The 16561-nt window shown below is 44.8% G+C and overlaps 1 protein-coding gene across 2 annotated transcripts in view; it reads right to left on the bottom strand.

Moving 5' to 3' along the window:
- Nucleotides 1–15875, bottom strand: part of IPMK (inositol polyphosphate multikinase) — a 40881-nt gene extending 25006 nt beyond the window's left edge. Inside the window, exons 1-2 of one of the 2 annotated variants that reach the window (XM_083844322.1) lie at nt 15570–15875; nt 11155–11240 (exon numbers count right to left, since the gene is read on the bottom strand). In XM_083844322.1, the coding sequence (XP_083700448.1) occupies nt 11155–11240; nt 15570–15741 (258 nt within the window). In that variant the 5' untranslated portion in view covers nt 15742–15875. Of the gene's footprint in view, nt 1–6056; nt 9367–11154; nt 11241–15569 lie in introns of those variants that run through there. The other variant, XM_083844323.1, reaches the window with a different exon arrangement.
- Nucleotides 15876–16561: the final 686 nt, after the last annotated feature.

The raw sequence follows: 16561 nt of genomic DNA, 5'->3' as shown, positions 1-16561 counted from the left end.
GGTTCTAACAGCAGCTCTGCCTTTAGCAATTCGTAACTGCACAGCTTTACAACTCGGAAAGCTTTTGCTTCTTTTTCAAAGTAGTACCATCATGTTTTGACTTGTCTGCAGTACTTCTTTCCACAAATATGACTGGAGTTGAGCCAGCTCTGTTTATATCCAAAAAAAATCTGATACCAGAGTAATTCCAAAAGCTAAATATTTACGAATGCTGTTGTACTAAATGCTATTTTAATGAATTGTGATTTTACTATCCAAAATATAGCTGCACTATGCATTAGATTATAGTCACTCACAGAAAATACCTACAGAAAGACTAGAAAAGCTTAAAACAGTTCAGGATATATTTACGTTTCCACAGTCTGATCATGCAGATGAATTTTCAAATAAGAATGGCGTACACCTGCAACAATTCTATCCTTCTCCCAAGAGTCAGGGAAAAAAAAGTTACAGAAAGGAGCTGGCCATCTTAGCTTCCAAAAAATGAAGGCTGTGAAAGTAAGCTTTGACATCTCCCAAAGAGATACTTATTTGGTGATGTTTATCAAACCAGACATTTTCTAGCAATGCCAAAAAAAGAGTAGGTCCTATTTTATCCGCTTCCACATGTTTTATATAGTCAAAATTGAGCTGACCCTAGCAAGATTTGCAGCCTGAGGCATGGAATTATCCTCACAAGAGGAGAAGCAAACCCTGACCCATTTCCGAGGATGTGGCAGAGCTTCAGACCTTCAGCAGCAGCAGCTAAAAGGCTGCACTTGGGCACAACCACCAGCAGCAGCACCCAACAAACCCCTCTGCAGGGCTGTGAGCAAAGAGCAGTGGATGCCACAAGCAGCAAGTTCTCCAGAACAGCCAGAGGTAAGCTGGGTAGGGACAGACCGTCTAGACCCCCTTCCTTTCCCACAGCCACTTACTCCAGAAGCAAGGCAGGAAATATTTGGAAGATGCAAGCAGGCACTCCACCCTACCCCATCACAAGCACAAAAGGGCTGTTTCCCTCTTCACAAGACAGCAAACTCCCATCTCATCTTTCATCCCACAAGACTCCCAGGCAACAAAAAATTAACAAGAAAGCAAATTTAAATTATTTGCTTTACCCACACATACACCCTGCAGCTGCCGGAAGCCACCCAGCTGGGCACAGTGCAGGGTAGTGGGCATCAGGAAGTTCTCAGTCAAAATCACAAATTAGAGATGATGTTTCATCACAAACCTCTTGCCACAGAATTGAGCTTCCTCCTGCCCTTCCGCCTCTCCTAGGTTCACAACTCATGAATACAGGCAGATGATATGCCCAGCGTCAGCTGCGTAGGAAGCTGGAGTCCCCAATCAACTTGAGGGCTCTTTGAAGTCAAAGATAATTCTTCTGTCAGGATGTGCAACAAAGCCTGGTCTCTCAGGCACCATAATCAGATTTTTTTTTTTTTTTTAAAAAGCACGCTCTTGAAGAAGATACCCAGGAAAGTGTAGATGATTACATTTATATCAACAGCATGGACACCTGCTAAGCAGCTTTCTGAGTAGGTCAAGAGACTCCTAAGTCGAATCTAATTCAAAAACACAAGACAAACTGCAGATGAAGTTTGCTATTCCAAAACCTACGTTTGTTTGGTATATGCATTTGAACATACAACAGACAGAAGCATCGTGTTTGTGCTTGGTACTCTCCGCTAGCAGCCAAACTAAGGAGAACATAGCCTAGTTGGTCATCTGATAAGGAAGTTTCAATTTTAACACACTAAACACTTCTTCTCCCCCTGCTCTTCCTTCTTAGTTCAACAGCACTTACCGTCCACCCAACAGCACCGTAGTGACACTGTCCTCAAGTTACCCATTGCAAAAAGTCAAGCCATCAGCGGTCAGAGAAATGCAGCAAATCTCAAGGCAAAAAGTCAAGTCCCTTTGCTAATCCATACCTTCCTCAAAGAAATACAGTACAGCCAGTTCTCATCTATCTGTACAACTACTACATGAAAATAATAGCTCTGTTACTGCAATGCTCAAAGTGGTGCAACATGACCACTGCTCTGCGTGTTCAGGGAAGAAAGATACTGACCTGGTCAGAAACCACTACCTCGAGATCCTCATAGATGTAAAACCAAGCTGAGCAAGGGCAGCAGCTAGACTGTTCCATACGAACTTTCTGCTTCAAGAAGATATTTTGAACGAACTCCAACTATTTATGAGTTTGAATTATCACTGGAACTATTGAAAGAAAAGTAAAATGGTAGAACAATAGGATAAAAAGAGAAATAAGCCACAATCACTGTCCCACTTTCTGTGAACATTAATAAGCACTACCCTTTGTTTCTGGAAAGCACTGAATCTGAAGATTCAAGCTAGGCAGCGAGAGAGAACAAGGGGTGGGAGGAACCCTGAAGCAGTTATATAGGCAAAACTTAATTTTGCATTTCAAAGAGACGGAAAAGGAAGACAAGTCCTGACAGACACAAGTTGGATTTTTCTTTTCTAGTGCTGCAAGAGGCAGCTCTCACGAAGAATGTACTGCAGCATTACCCTAAAGGTGCAGTTTCATGGTAGCTTAAACCAATCTGAGCCTGGCGGTGTTGCCATCCAGCTGATCCCCCAGTCTGTTTCACTCCTCAAGTTGGCTCACTGAGAAAGTGCCAGGCCAAGGCACCCTGCTAAAACCGCCTTCCAGGTACATTCTGCCACCAACACTCCTGAAACACTTAAAGCCACGTCTGTATCTTCCCTTGAGAACATCCATTCGTGCTCGATGAAATTTTTATAATTTTAATCATCTAAGCTATTTTACTAACATCCAAGTAGCTGTTCTGTAATAGCTGGAGGCATTTTTTTGGTTGCCTTCAATAAGTAACCTTTTGGAGTCCCACACCCACATGCCCTGAGCAAAACTGGAATTTACAGACCCAGCTACAGGAACAGTAATAACACTAAGAAACCCTAGCACGCCTTTGGGCATAGTCTGCTCCAGTCAGGCATAGGAAAAAAACAAATCTGGGTAAGGGAAATGTTACGCTTGGGCATGGCGAGTCAAGTCATTCACTTTGCTTTGTCTTCAGGGAGAAGTTTGGTTTTTTGTATATATATATATATATATATATATCTATACACACACACTCACATACACGTACTCAAAAAAAATAAACACACAAAAGGCTAAAAAAATAATTACTACCAAGTTGCTCCGTAAGTATTGGACATTGGAGGAATTTCAACAAGCACGTTACACGCACAGCAAGACATTCAACATCATGCCAAATGGACTTTTAAGTTTACTGATGGTTAATCTGGTATGTGGATGATGAACACCATACCAGCAGCTTACCAACCATATCTTTTTCTGAAATAAGCCTGTGATGCATCAAGTGCTGTATTTTCTGCCTAACTACAACATACCTTTAGAACTTCATCGTGATTTTGAAATACTTACCATCATAAATGAATTGAAACTTCGCTCATAATATTTGATTCAGTCTGAAAAAGTGCTTGCATTACCCTCTAGCATAGCAAGGACACTGTACTGCAACTTAACCCAATTTAACATCCCATGGACATGCACATTAAAACCCTGTATTTTTGCTTCATTTTCAGCGGGATCTACTCTTGGAAAGGAATTTTCCTTAAAATCAGGTTAATAAGACAAGGGGATTGTTTTTTTCCTGCATGCTTGCACAGCATGGACTGTCGGCAACCTGGTCTGTTACGAACTCCACCCAGTAGTTCCCTGCTAGCATCAAATTGCAATAATGGCCTTTGACTGCCTCCTTTTACAGTTTTTCTTAGATTTATTAAAGGGGACTGTAGATTATTGTGGCAAACAATGTACAAGGAACACAGCAAACAGATGCTCAGCGGACTCTTTAGGGTAATTTTCTACCACAGAGCGTGGCCCTCCCAAACTTGTTTTTGCTGCAGGGTACAAGAATCACAAAAATTTGCCACAAATTTAAGCCCTATTGTCCTGGTACAGCAGGCTTTAAGTCATTTAATAGTGACCTGAAGTACAAAAAAATCTGAGTGCTTACAGGACAGTAGAAGAACTCAGCAGATTATTAGACCTCATCCTTCATTCTCCTTAGGCAACTCCTAATTTAAAAAATACACAAATACAAGCAGTAAGTATTTCACAATTTGGTCACAAAGTCATTTTCTTCTTGTTAGCCGAGGAGTACTGCATGTCCTTCCCTTTATTACAATACTTCTGTCTAGGCTTGTGGTTTTAAGTACAGAGCACAAGACAGTTTCACACACTGGTTTGGGAACTTCAATTTGCTTATATCCCCAACGCAACAAATCCGTCCTGAGCATTTTCTCAGCAGGAGGAACGATGACGAGGGCAGACAGGGAGTGTGTCAGAACGCACTCACTATGTTTGCAAGCAGGCAACTTGTGTTACTGCAGTGCCACTACCTCTTCTGGGGATGCAGCAGATGTGGACGTCCCAGAATGAGACACAGCAAAAGCCAACATTTCAGGGTATCGAGCTACAGCTCTGGACGCAGGGGTACAGAAAGGTTCAGGCAAGGCATTGCATCCCCCATATGAGATGTTAAGAGAAGGGTGCATCCTATTTCTTGAAGCTTTGTCCATACAAGACTTAAACTCAGAACCTTAGCTGGAGACTTGATCACGGGATAAGGATATTTTAGTACACAATAGCAGCACTATGGCCATCATCCACTCCTTTTTCAGTCAAGAATAATCATCTGAATCAAGACTATAAAACCAGTTAGCTGAGTTTATAAAATAGGGTAATTCATCCTGAAGCAAGACACGCTTTCCCTCCCTGATCCCTGTTGTCTTCTGTCACTAGCACAGAACAGTTTACAGAACACAGGCTGCCTTATCGTGATTTGTGCTATATAGGCTGAAAGAGGGCTGAGCCTTATGAGTCAGTTCTTGCAACTCTGTGCAAAAGCTTCCAGGCCAAAACACATCTTTCAGGCTGCTGGCTTGATTTTATGCCATGGAGGGGGAGGGAAGTCACTATAAGTCTTCTGCACTGCCTGAAGCTGCTCGAATACCAATTAAAATGAGATGATGCAAAAAGGAAAAAAAAAAAGAAAGCATCAAACTAATGAAAAGCTGTGGCACAAAAGCAACAACAGGTTATAGAGAATGAAATAAAATAAGGATAAAAGTATTGATAATGGTCCAAACAGGCATACTTTCTGCCCTTTTCTTCTCTGTACCCACAGGAGCACAAGGAACGTTAATTTAAGTGGTAATTCTCTAACACACACATTATCCTCTGGTCACAAAGTCAAAGACTAACTGTTGCAAGAGGAACAACACAAGCTGCGCAAACAATTTTCATTCTGCCCCATGTACAGGTTGTAAAATGGGTAAGCTCTTTAGGGGAAAGAAAACAAAAAGACGGGTCATCACCCTATTGAAAGTTGCATTATAATGCATCCAACAAAAGTTCAGAATAACAATCGTGCGGGCGACCATGCAACCATTACTTCCTAGCTTTCAAGCGCCTGACTCTCACCTAACGTAAATCTCTTTTACATGCTGGAGTTATTTGCGTCTCCTACATCCTGGCTTTGTTTTCCAGACATGTAACAAGAGCGAAAAACAATTTCTACTATCTACAGCGGTAACAGCTTCCTTGCATTCATATAATATGTCAGCAGGGCTCGAACCCTGAACTTTCCGAGTACTGCTAGAGCAGTTAACAGAGCCGTCAGTAACTGGCAATGGGAGAAGAACTGTTCTCCAGAAGGGCCAAATGACTAGCCCAATTATCTTTTCCCAATGCTACGTGGGGTGAATCAGCTCTCGGCTCCCAAGCACTCAGGCAGAGGTAGGAAGTTGCCAGAGCTGAGCTAGGACCGGGAGAACCCCATCTGCCTTTTCACTCCAACCCCCAAAATCACAAACGTACCCTCTGGGACAAGGGTATCTGAGAATCCGGGTAAGACTCACCTCACAACAGCCTTGGAAATGTTATTAGTATTGCAGGTATGCTATTTGGAGCCATGATTTGGCAACAACACGAGCACCAGCTATGACAATTCTGACATGCAGCCACTAGCAAAGAGGGAAAAAAAAATGCTAACTGTTGGAAGTTGTCCATGCTGCAAGAAGTTTCTCAGATAGGACAGTTTTCGGCAGGCAGGATGAGGGGGGAAGGCGTACTTCATGCACCCCAACCATCACGCAGTCACTGCAGGAGAGCAAAAGGGCAATTCAAATAAAAGCTTATGGGGACATTTATTGATCTGTTAAGCATAAAATCCCAGTTTATTAGCTAGTGAATTACCAACCTTTAAAATGTCAATATGCCACGCTCAGAACAGGTAACATGTACTAACAGAGGTTTACAGCCCGGTGAAACAACTGCCAGAAATCAGAATTGAAAGTGCCATCATTCCAAATGGCCCACCAACCTTCTGCTGGCCTGCTGAATGTAAGAAGAGAAGCCCTCTGTCTCTTCCTGCTAAACACAGAGCTTGTAGGAAACTGTAGCTGGGAAGCCAGCTTCAACAACTGTAAATTCTCTTCCTTAGTTTTAAATATTTGCAGCCTAAGCTCTATCCTTTTGTGCCCACAAAAGCAGCTGCCCTATTTAAAGCATGACATTCCAGCTTCCTCCCCCTCTGCAGGGCACCAACAGGACAGTCGTTTCTGCAAAGCTACATTCTTGACGTGACAAATTAAGAAAAACCCTCTACTGAACAGGAGAGCTCTTAAATAGGAAGAGAGAGTTATGTTAGCACACGGTGCTCTTAGGTACAGCCTGGTATGGTTGAGACAAGCTCTGTACCCTGTAAAGCACAAAGGTTTTACCTCTTCCAGAGGCTATGCTGACCTTTCTAAAGGATGCTTTTCTCACAGGTCCCAGCTCATCTGCCAGAAGAGATGACTGTAGGAGGGCTGATGGGCCTCTTCCCTCTCCTGACACTGCTGGATTGAATCGGACTGCTTCAGCATGTACACGTGTGCCCTGGCATAAGGCAGGATGAAGTTAAAAACCAAAACGCATTCAGAAGCAGAGTGCTTTTATGGATTTCTTAGTACGCACGTGTAGGCAGCCTACCATAAACACATACTGCCTTGCAGCAATTTATTTTCTTTAATGGAAATATAATATATACATAATGTATTAGACGGCATTTTCAAACATCACTATTTTCATGTTTCCACATCCCTGCTCCCTCCTGAAACTCCTTTAAAAGCAGTCCTTCACGGTGCCTCCGCCTACACGTCCTCACTGAGTATTTCCATTAGATGGAAACAACTGATCATCGGCGTAGATAGTCCTTAAAAAACCACAACCCTTCTACATCAACTCCTTTTCCTGCTCTCGCTGCTCATATCTACTGAAAACAAAGTATTTTGTAGCTATTCAAGGTTTAAAAAGTCCAACTTTTTAATCAGATAAGGGTATCAGAAGACCTGGTAGAACACTTCACGGTTACACAGCCTGTGTTTATACCAAGTTCATGCCCTCAGGTTTAGGAAGGGAGTTTGCAGAAACAAAACTAAAACATTATTATTTTAATTTGATAACTATTCATATTTACAGAATCAATAGAGAGGGGACGTTACCACTGGGAAGTCACACTCCAACACTAAGTTAAGCTTACTACACATAGCAAGTTATTAACAATGGCTACAAACACCTTATTATTCCACTGCATTTTATCATAGAAGCAACTCATGATAACCTTGTTATGCTCCGTTTTTTCTGCTCCCTTACAACAGAGAATCGTTGGAAGCCTTTCTCCCATCAGTAGAGGATGTCACATGCTGTTGTAGTGGTAAAACAATCTAGTAAGGAAGAAGCCCAGTATTTAGAAGTTTGCCTTTCTTTTTTTCTTATTTTTTTTTTTTTTTATAAACTGCTAGACTGAAGGTATTCTATCTGGAAAATAGAAAAGTGAGCTAATGACAGTCTGAGTAGGAATTGCTAGGGAGATTTTCCAGTTTTCCTCTTGGATAGAGACCTGTGAAATTCTCCAAAACTTCCAGTTGCCACCTACTTCTGAGCGGACTGACACACGGATCATAGTTTCAGATCGCCATGAGTATTTTGCACTACAGTGTCTCGCTTATGTTTTCTGCCACTTCTGACACTGCAGGTAGCCCGCTTTGTCTGGGCTGTACCAGTCAGCACCCTGCTTTGTGCTCTGTAGGAAACACCCATCATTTGCCCACGACAGGGGAGCAAATTTCTGGTGACTTGCTTACGCAGGCTATGGCCCTCTGTTGTGTTCACAAGACAGCCAGCAGAAGGCTAATCCAGCAGTTCGGACCATCTTGTCCAGATAAAGACAGTATCTACCTGATATCAGCCTGTTATCAGGTTAAAATTATCAGGGCCATAATCCAAACTTGTCTGCTGTCGTGACACACCCCCTGCAACCTTCAGCCCATGAGCACTCACCAGCACGCTGCCAGTCACTGCTGGTTATTGAAGACACTTCTGCCTCAGCCCTGCAATAGCTGCTCTCCGGCTGACGTGCAGAAACCAAGACATACACATCTTCCTGCTACCATGAACTACATCGGTGCTCAGCTGCTTCAGCTGAGGAGCTTTGCCTTACCCCTAAGTGAAGGAGGCCTTGTTTCTTGCCCAGGTAAGGAATAACTGGTAATATCAATGCATGCAAAATAGTTAAAAGCGCTTATGAAGACACAGGTGCAGGAATGAAAAAACATCTTGATTAACCTGTATACACTAAGGGGCCACCTCTAGTTTGATCTTAACAACACACTTGCTGTCTAGTCCTGGCTGAGTGACAGTCTGGGATTCCTCAGTCTTCACACACTTCATGGTGTAATATAGATAAAACCGATGAAGGCTCCATCAGAGAAGACCTTAGGAACAGCCTTCAGATCCACTCCAGCTTTGTCCTCGCAGAATACGCCAACTCTTGTTGCTCATCTGCACCAAAAGTCTTTCCAGGATCCAGAAAGATTTAGTCTTCTGCCTCAAAACTACTTCTATTCCACCTGCATCCAGAAGACAGCCCTATCGTACATCTATCTAGAAGCACCGTTGCTGGATTTCTGCACTATTTCTCATCACCTTCTCGTCCTGACTGCCTTGTAAACAACCCCTCGTCTCAAGGAGCAGGAAAATTCTCCTTCCCCTGTTCTCTGGAGGTTCATTAGCCTATCCCAAGGTGCTATGTCTCTTTGTAGATCAAAAGATGCAGTGAGCTCTGTCACCAAAATGGGGCAGTCTTGCTGTTGTTCCCACTGCTTATCAGTTTAATCACTCAACTGACAGAAGGCTTCAACGTGAGGAAGCGTTGCTGACTTTTTAGTAAGTCAACAGAGTTCTTCCATGTCTGAGAAGCACCAGCACAGCACAAGGTGAATGGCAATATGGGAAGAAAGGTCCTTCCCTCTTGGCAGCGATGAGCTATTGCCTCAGCTCAAGCTCTCCGTGAAACTGCATACCTTTCGATGAACCTCACGACCTGCAGTAATCCTCGCCTTGTAACAAACACATGGCGTGCTTAGGTGTCTATACCTGCATCACGTGATTCCTGCCTGTGAGCAAACATGATAGCAGTTAATCATTGAGGAGCAACAAAACCCCAAGACCTTTCTCCTGTACTTTCACCTATCCAGATACATGCATTTTCTCCCCCTCCCTTCTGCCACAAAAAGGCAGTCTAGTCCCCACACAAGTAATTGCTATACAGCTTTCCCCTTCTCTGTAATTCTTCAGGAATGGCCAAGCCCCTTTTTTCCCAAAAGGCTTGCAACCAAAAAAAATTCAGCATCAAGAGCGACTTGGCAAGGCCCCAGCAGATATCATTGGAGTTTGCGTTGTTGTTCTTGGTACAATCAAGACCTGCTTTCTTCCACTGCGACAGGGTCTAGCCACAAGGGCACTGACACAAACGATTTCGCCCAGGGTCTTGCTCACAGCTTTTCACACAAGTCTAAGCAGCAGGCAAAGCGATAAACTTGTGAAAAGTTAACATCTAAGCAACGTCCAAACTTACTCCTCTTACCCTCTGGCTTTAGACAGCAAGAGTATGTTACTGTACTCGAGGAGTTCCCAGAACAGCAAGTAACCTGGTACTCAAAGGAGTCTGTTCAAGCTTTCTCTTCTAGTGAAGAGATACTGCTCAGCCTGGGTTGTATCATTCTTAACCTCACCTAAACGACAGCCCCTGTGAAACCTCAGAGAAATATTTACTTTTGGGTTTAACTGGCACCCGCTGAGCTCCTACTAACTCAGGAGCTGCTGTTTTGTCTAGCAGTCCTATCATGAGAATTATCGAGTAATGCTAGTATGCAAACACATTGTTAGCTTGGAGTTCATTGTTTAGTCAGTTTTACGTGAGACATTTCTGCAAAATATGCAACATCTTTTGGTAGATTAAATTAATACTTTTCAAATAAACCCAAACAACAACAAAAGAGCCTCAAGACTCCTCTTCCATCCTGCATGAAGATTTCTGCAGTACTTAGTAAGCCAAGGAAAGGGATAACAGATCAAGACGATATGGAAAAGCATGTGGCAGACTATGATGGGCAGGTGGCCATTAAGGGAAAGAGACCGCCAAAACAGTTCACCTTCAAGTAAGAACCATCGACAGCCTTCCTGGTTTGTGCTATTCCAGTGACCGATAAATCGAACTGGAGATGAGCAATGGGTTTGGTTCACAATGAAAATGCAACAAACGAAAGTTAAAACTGGAGAACTGCACTTTTTATTGATGTGTTAAAGGAGCTGAGTTTTAACACAGTGAACAGAGCAATACTTCTAGCAATAAACCACACTATATGGATGCGTAATACACTAAGTTTTGCAAGCAACCGATTCTGAGATGCTCACCAACGTGAGAAAGAAAACCGATGGGATCACACATGCCACCCTTTACTCACAGATGGACACCACACGAGGCTTTCCAATAAAACCTTAGATGTTGCGTAAACCCTCCTGTCCTGGGATCAAATAATCAAGCCTAAATCCTGCGAGTGAAGTAGGCCTGGCACGGGGACAGATACTCAAGGAGGAGACAGTTCTAGACAGCTTGCAGATACTGGGACAAGACTGTCAGTGACGTACCATTCAGATATTCACCTTACACCTTTACAATGGCGACAATAATGATACACTGTGACGTGAATACCAGCCATCACTCCACCTTTAGCGAGGCAGCTCCCTCTGCTATGCAGGACCCTCACCTTGTTGTAGAACTCCTGCTCCCTGGGACCTCGAGGTGGTGGCTGCAGCTGCTTCAGGACAGTCCCGTCTGGATGCTGCAGTATACCTAGAAGAGAAGCATTTCCTTCAGGGCTGAGTTTTAAGAGAGAACTTTTATTTTTTTCAAAAATAGAAAATACACATCAGGGACAGCCTATTTGTTCAGTTCTGCTGTTTTCAGCACACGCACAGTAGAGGAGAACTTAGCAGCTCCTATACAAAATCCTTAGCAGAGGTTTGCTTGCTTTTTTTCTACCCATCGGATGATTTCCCGGGTCTAGTTCTGCTCAAGGCCAACACAGCACTGGGATTTGACGTGAAAAGTTCCACCCAAAAAAACACTTTCATTTCACTATGGAAGATTACATAGCCACTCCCTTTTTAAATAACTGATAAGTTGTTTTTCCAACAGTGTTAAGAAGCTGAAGTTAAAGGATGTGTTTAACACTTTTTTCACAAGCTAAAGTAGAAATATATGGCCTGCAGACATATTTCTATACAAGCTGCATCGAAAGAGCACTTCTATATTGCTAGAGATAGCACCCTTATAGCACTCCGTGCTAATTATATACTGCTATTTTTATCACCCATACTTATAACACAATGTAGAGTTTCATCTCAGCTGGCAACCACTTTCATTGTGACCCCCAAAAAGCAAAATATCCTCCCCAAACAGCCTTAGTGACTCTGCAGTCAGCAGTATTGCTGAGTAGCCGCATGAGAAACTCTCCTTAATATCTGAGGGTACTCAAAAGATGGATATGGACAGCAATGGAGAAAAGTAATTGCATCTCTGCGAACCATGCTCTAAGTTTCAAATCACCAGTTACAAGGGAAAAGGAAAAAAACAACACTTCCGGAACATAAATTTTCTCCTTGGATTTATTCATAGTTTTTCATATAGTAATTTATTTTGTTTAAAAGGAAGACAGAAATATGTCAGCTGTATCCAAAGTATGTTCCATCTTCAGCTTACCACTTGAGGAGAAGCAGCAGACCAAGCCAGGAACTTTGTGACCCAAAAACAGTTTGCAGTTGTAACAGCAATTGTGTTTTCACCTTTTGGAAAGCATAATCTCTGAATGGGCTCTGTTGTGCAGACTTGGAAACTAAACAAAATCTTTAAAGCCCGAAATACTTACTGTAAAACAACTACCAAACTTTGTGAAGTTGTTTCATTAGTTGGCTGTGCCAACAAAGAAAGAGTGGTTAAAAATTTGTGTAAAACAACTCTCAGTCAAGCTGCTTGCTAAAAGCTGGATTTTTTTTTTATACTTTCCAGACTAGATAAAAATATTACCGAGCCATGCCAACTACCACATCTTCAAGACACAACAGCTTCCCCCTGCCCTCCCTGTACCCTTTTACATGTGCTGGAAAGCACTTAGCAGAGTGCACAAAGTTTCTGAATGATGTGTTTTGAATGAATTACTAGCAATCACAACATTAAAGAAGGTTTTATAGCACTCCTTAAAGCCTGCATGTTGGCACTGGTGATAAGACAAGCGGACAGCCTACAAGGTACAAAGACCAGGCAAACATTCCTACAGGCAGAACCCATATGCTACTGGGCTGAAACCTGGGCTTTCACGACAAGTTACAGTAAGTACTTTCCACCAGAACACCACACTGTGGATCAAGATGGATGACAAGATTTATTATTTGAAGAGCCTGATGTTGTCTGAATCCCCTCATACTCCGTATTTCTTGACAGAACAGAGCACCTACCCTGCATCTGTGACAAAGGCAGGCTGGAAACCAAGGACTCGTGTTTTAGCACTCACCATAAAGATGAACACTCCATAAGCTTCTCCTGATCTACCACATGAGATACCATCACCTGCAGATCATACTAACATTAGGACATTCGTCATGGCTTTGTTTCAGGATTCCTGCTTTTTTTTTTTCCTGCATGCACAGGGAGAGGCTTTGTTTTAATAAATGAATTAGCAATTTAGTGTTTCTGAATGAGCAGCAGAACCATACCAAAATTAAAATTCTGAAATATCTCAAAAAGGTTTATCTGTGGCTTTGCATGCAAAGTTTGCTAGCATACTGAAGCTCTTATCTACAGCAAACATAACCAATATAGATGTATGTGCGTTTTAAAAAAAATTCAATCCACGTGCTTCACCCATTTTGCACAAACACACTTTAAAAAGTAGTGTATCTCCTCAGCTCCTGTCTCTTTCTACCTGCCCATGGAGAAAAGCCACAACCCAAGGCCACAGCCTTACTACACGATTTACTGTCTTTGGGGGAAAGCGCTATTGAACAGAGCATTCACCGAAAGGTCAAACCCAACGCCCAAATGCCAGAGTGATACGTGTCCGTGCAAGGAGACTGCTAGAGCCCTGTCTTCGCACAGCAGTGACAGCCACAGGAAGAAAAGGGAAAAGGGAAAGGTTATTAGAAAGGAAGAGAAGCTGGTGACAAAGACATTTTAATGTGCACTTTAACAAAAAAAAAAATAAATTACTTCAAGTCCTTTCTATGTCTGTATGTGGGCACAGAAGGGAAGTCAAGCCCAGAGGACAGCAGCGACATGCAGGAGGAAGCTTGGCAGAACAAGGAAGGTTCTGAGCTTGAATCAGCAGACAGCTCAGACACTAACACCAGCAGGGTACATCCTTCAAGGTGCATTTGCTATGTTTTGTGCATAGCAACAGAGGCATCCACATAAAAAGAAGTACTGCTTTTATAATTTTAGGCTTTTAAAATGCTCAAGGTTTAATGAGGTAGGAAAGGGTAGAACGGAAAACAGCAGGAAGGGTGACTACTGTAGGAAAATGCAGAAACGGCAATGGAGAAGGTACAAGACATGCTGGTCTCCTCACACAGACTTAAAATTATCACAGATTTTGGCGCACATATTGTCTGTGATATTCCTTACCAGAGCTATTAGTAACTACATATATCCACACATCCGGCCACTCGCTTCATAACAAAGACACCATGGCGAGCAGCACTGCAGAATTATACATGACCCTGTATCTTTAGCATCTCAACTGCCTGTACTCCTACAAACAATATCTGTAAAGAAATAAAATGAGAAGATTCAGTTACAAAAATTATAGAACTGTGAGTAGCACAGAGCAGTTTCAGTCTTCACTTAAAGGTAAAACTCAAGTTTCTAAGAGGAGATCAACAGTGGCAGCACCCCTTGCAAGTAAGTGTTAGTCCTGCTCCTTCGATCTAATGGATCTGGCATTACCTAATCCGTTTGATCAGCACCCACAAGAGAGATGGTGTATCACCCAGGTGACAAAGATTCAGTTGATGGAACTCTGATAACAACTGACGTGCCAAAGGTGAGACTCTCCCTGAAGGTGAGCCTTTCTTGCCTGACTCCACCCCATATCACAAAACACGAGCAACGAGGCCGACATACAGCTCCAAGGACCCAACGTGCCCCCTCGACGTTTTATTGCCTCAGTGGCAGCAGGGACAGCAGGCAAGAATTACTCTGCTGTGGAGATAATCAGCAGGAAGACATGCCATGAACATGAGCTACAGATAGGACAAAGTCACGGTGCCATTAGTGTTGCAATTCCATCTACTGATGGCTGAAGGGGTTATGAGGTTCAGTCTTCGGCCTGTTCAGCAGGGGCAGCTCCTACGGACAGGGTTCAAAGGCAGCGTAACAGCACGTACTCCTTACAGCTATTCTAGAAGGTCACCATGAAAACTGAATGGATGTGTACCTCACGCTCAGCTCAGAGGCAGGCGTTATACCAAATTTGATGACTTGGAAGGGTAATAATAATAACCTTTAGCAATGTTAGCTTTACTGAGGCCACTCGCAAGGCACTGACCACTGCCTACACTGAAAGGAACCTTTATCAGAAGACCTCAGTCCTCAACCTGAAATTAAAATAAAAATTAAAGGCTGGGGGAGGAGCTTCAAGAATGCTACATCCTCACCATAAGGAGGTAGAGGATCTTTACGATCTCTTCAGACCCCCACAGTCCTACACCAATATCATCAGACATTATTAGCTGATGTTTTGGGCTTGCTCCTGTCGTCAGATAAGCAAGCAACTAGGAAGTTATCCCTTCTCTTCTAAACCTACAACAGGCACTTGCAGAGCAGCGTCTGGAAGCAGGTAAACGCCTCTGGTCCTCATCCACACGGGAACCACCTCAGCCACAGCACCCTCGGGGGCACACACCCAGCCTCCCAGCGTGCCGCCACCTCAGTCCCCCCCCTTTGAGGCGGCTGCGGAGGCGAAGCCGGGCCAGGGGCGGCTGGCAGGAGCCCGGCGAGCCCGCCTTCCCCTCAGCACCGCCGTGCAGCCGCTTCCCCGGTTACACAACGGCTCCCGTCTCCTCCCCGGGCCGGGGGCCGCCACCTCGGTCCCCCCTCCGCCTCCCGTCCCGGCCGGCCGCCGCTCACCGCCTTTATCCTTGCCGTACATGTGCCCGGCCACCTGGTGCGACAGCGGCACGCAGCCGTTCAGCCCCCGCCGCCGCCCGCCGCCCTCCACAGCCGCCGCCGGGCCCGGGGCGGCGCCGAGCGGCGGCTGGGCCTCGGCCTCCTCCGCTGGCCGCGGGGGCTCGGTGGCCATTTCCCCGGGGACGATGGCGGTGGCGGCGGCCGGGCCTCAGCGGGCGCTGCGTGGCGGGGCGAGGGCCCGCGGCTCCATCACCCCGCAGCCCGCCGCGCCGCGCCGCGCCGCCCACCCCCGGCGCTGAGGCTGCGAGCGGCCCCGGCGCCGCCCCGCTCCGCCCCGGCCCCGCCGCCCCGCTCCGCCCCGGCCCGGGGCCGCCAGGGGTCGCCGCCGTGTGGTGGTGGCGGCCGGGGGAGGCCCCGGGGCTTGGTTCCCCGTCAGGGGTTGCTGGCGGCCCGGCCCGCCGCGGCCCCGGGCGCTGAGGGGTTTGTTGTCTGCCCCTCGGAGCAGCGGTGACAGAACGGAGCGCACAAAGAGTATCAGGCCTCTCAAGTGGATAAGGGCCTTTAAAATGGCTTATCGAGCGCAGAACTGCTTGTCTCCGAGTTGAGCCGGGCGCACCTGGTCTCACACCAGATCAGGACTGGCTAAGGGATTAATCTCTAATCTGAATTTTGCCCCCAAGGGGAAGGTGAAGCCCTGAGTTTGCTCACAGCACCCTGCAGCCTGAGACCGTATTACCACTTGTTTCACTAGGGCATGTATCAGCCCTATTTGCCACCCTGCAATTCCTGCTTTTCCTTCTCCCATTCGTTTCCTTTATAAAATAAAATGAACTCTGCAAATACCATTCCTGCACTTTTTATAGAATCATTAAGGTTGGAAAAGACCTTCAAGATCATTAGGTCCAACCATCACCCTACTACCAATGGCAATTTTTACTACCAATGTCGATTTTGCTGCCATATCCATCAGTATCAAGTCGTGTTTAGCATTA

The sequence above is a fragment of the Anser anser genome (assembly GCF_964211835.1).
Source record: "Anser anser genome assembly, chromosome: 7".
Classification (NCBI taxonomy): domain Eukaryota; kingdom Metazoa; phylum Chordata; class Aves; order Anseriformes; family Anatidae; genus Anser; species Anser anser.
The sequence above is the reverse complement of the archived record's forward strand: the minus strand, read 5'-3'. Positions and strand labels throughout refer to the sequence as shown.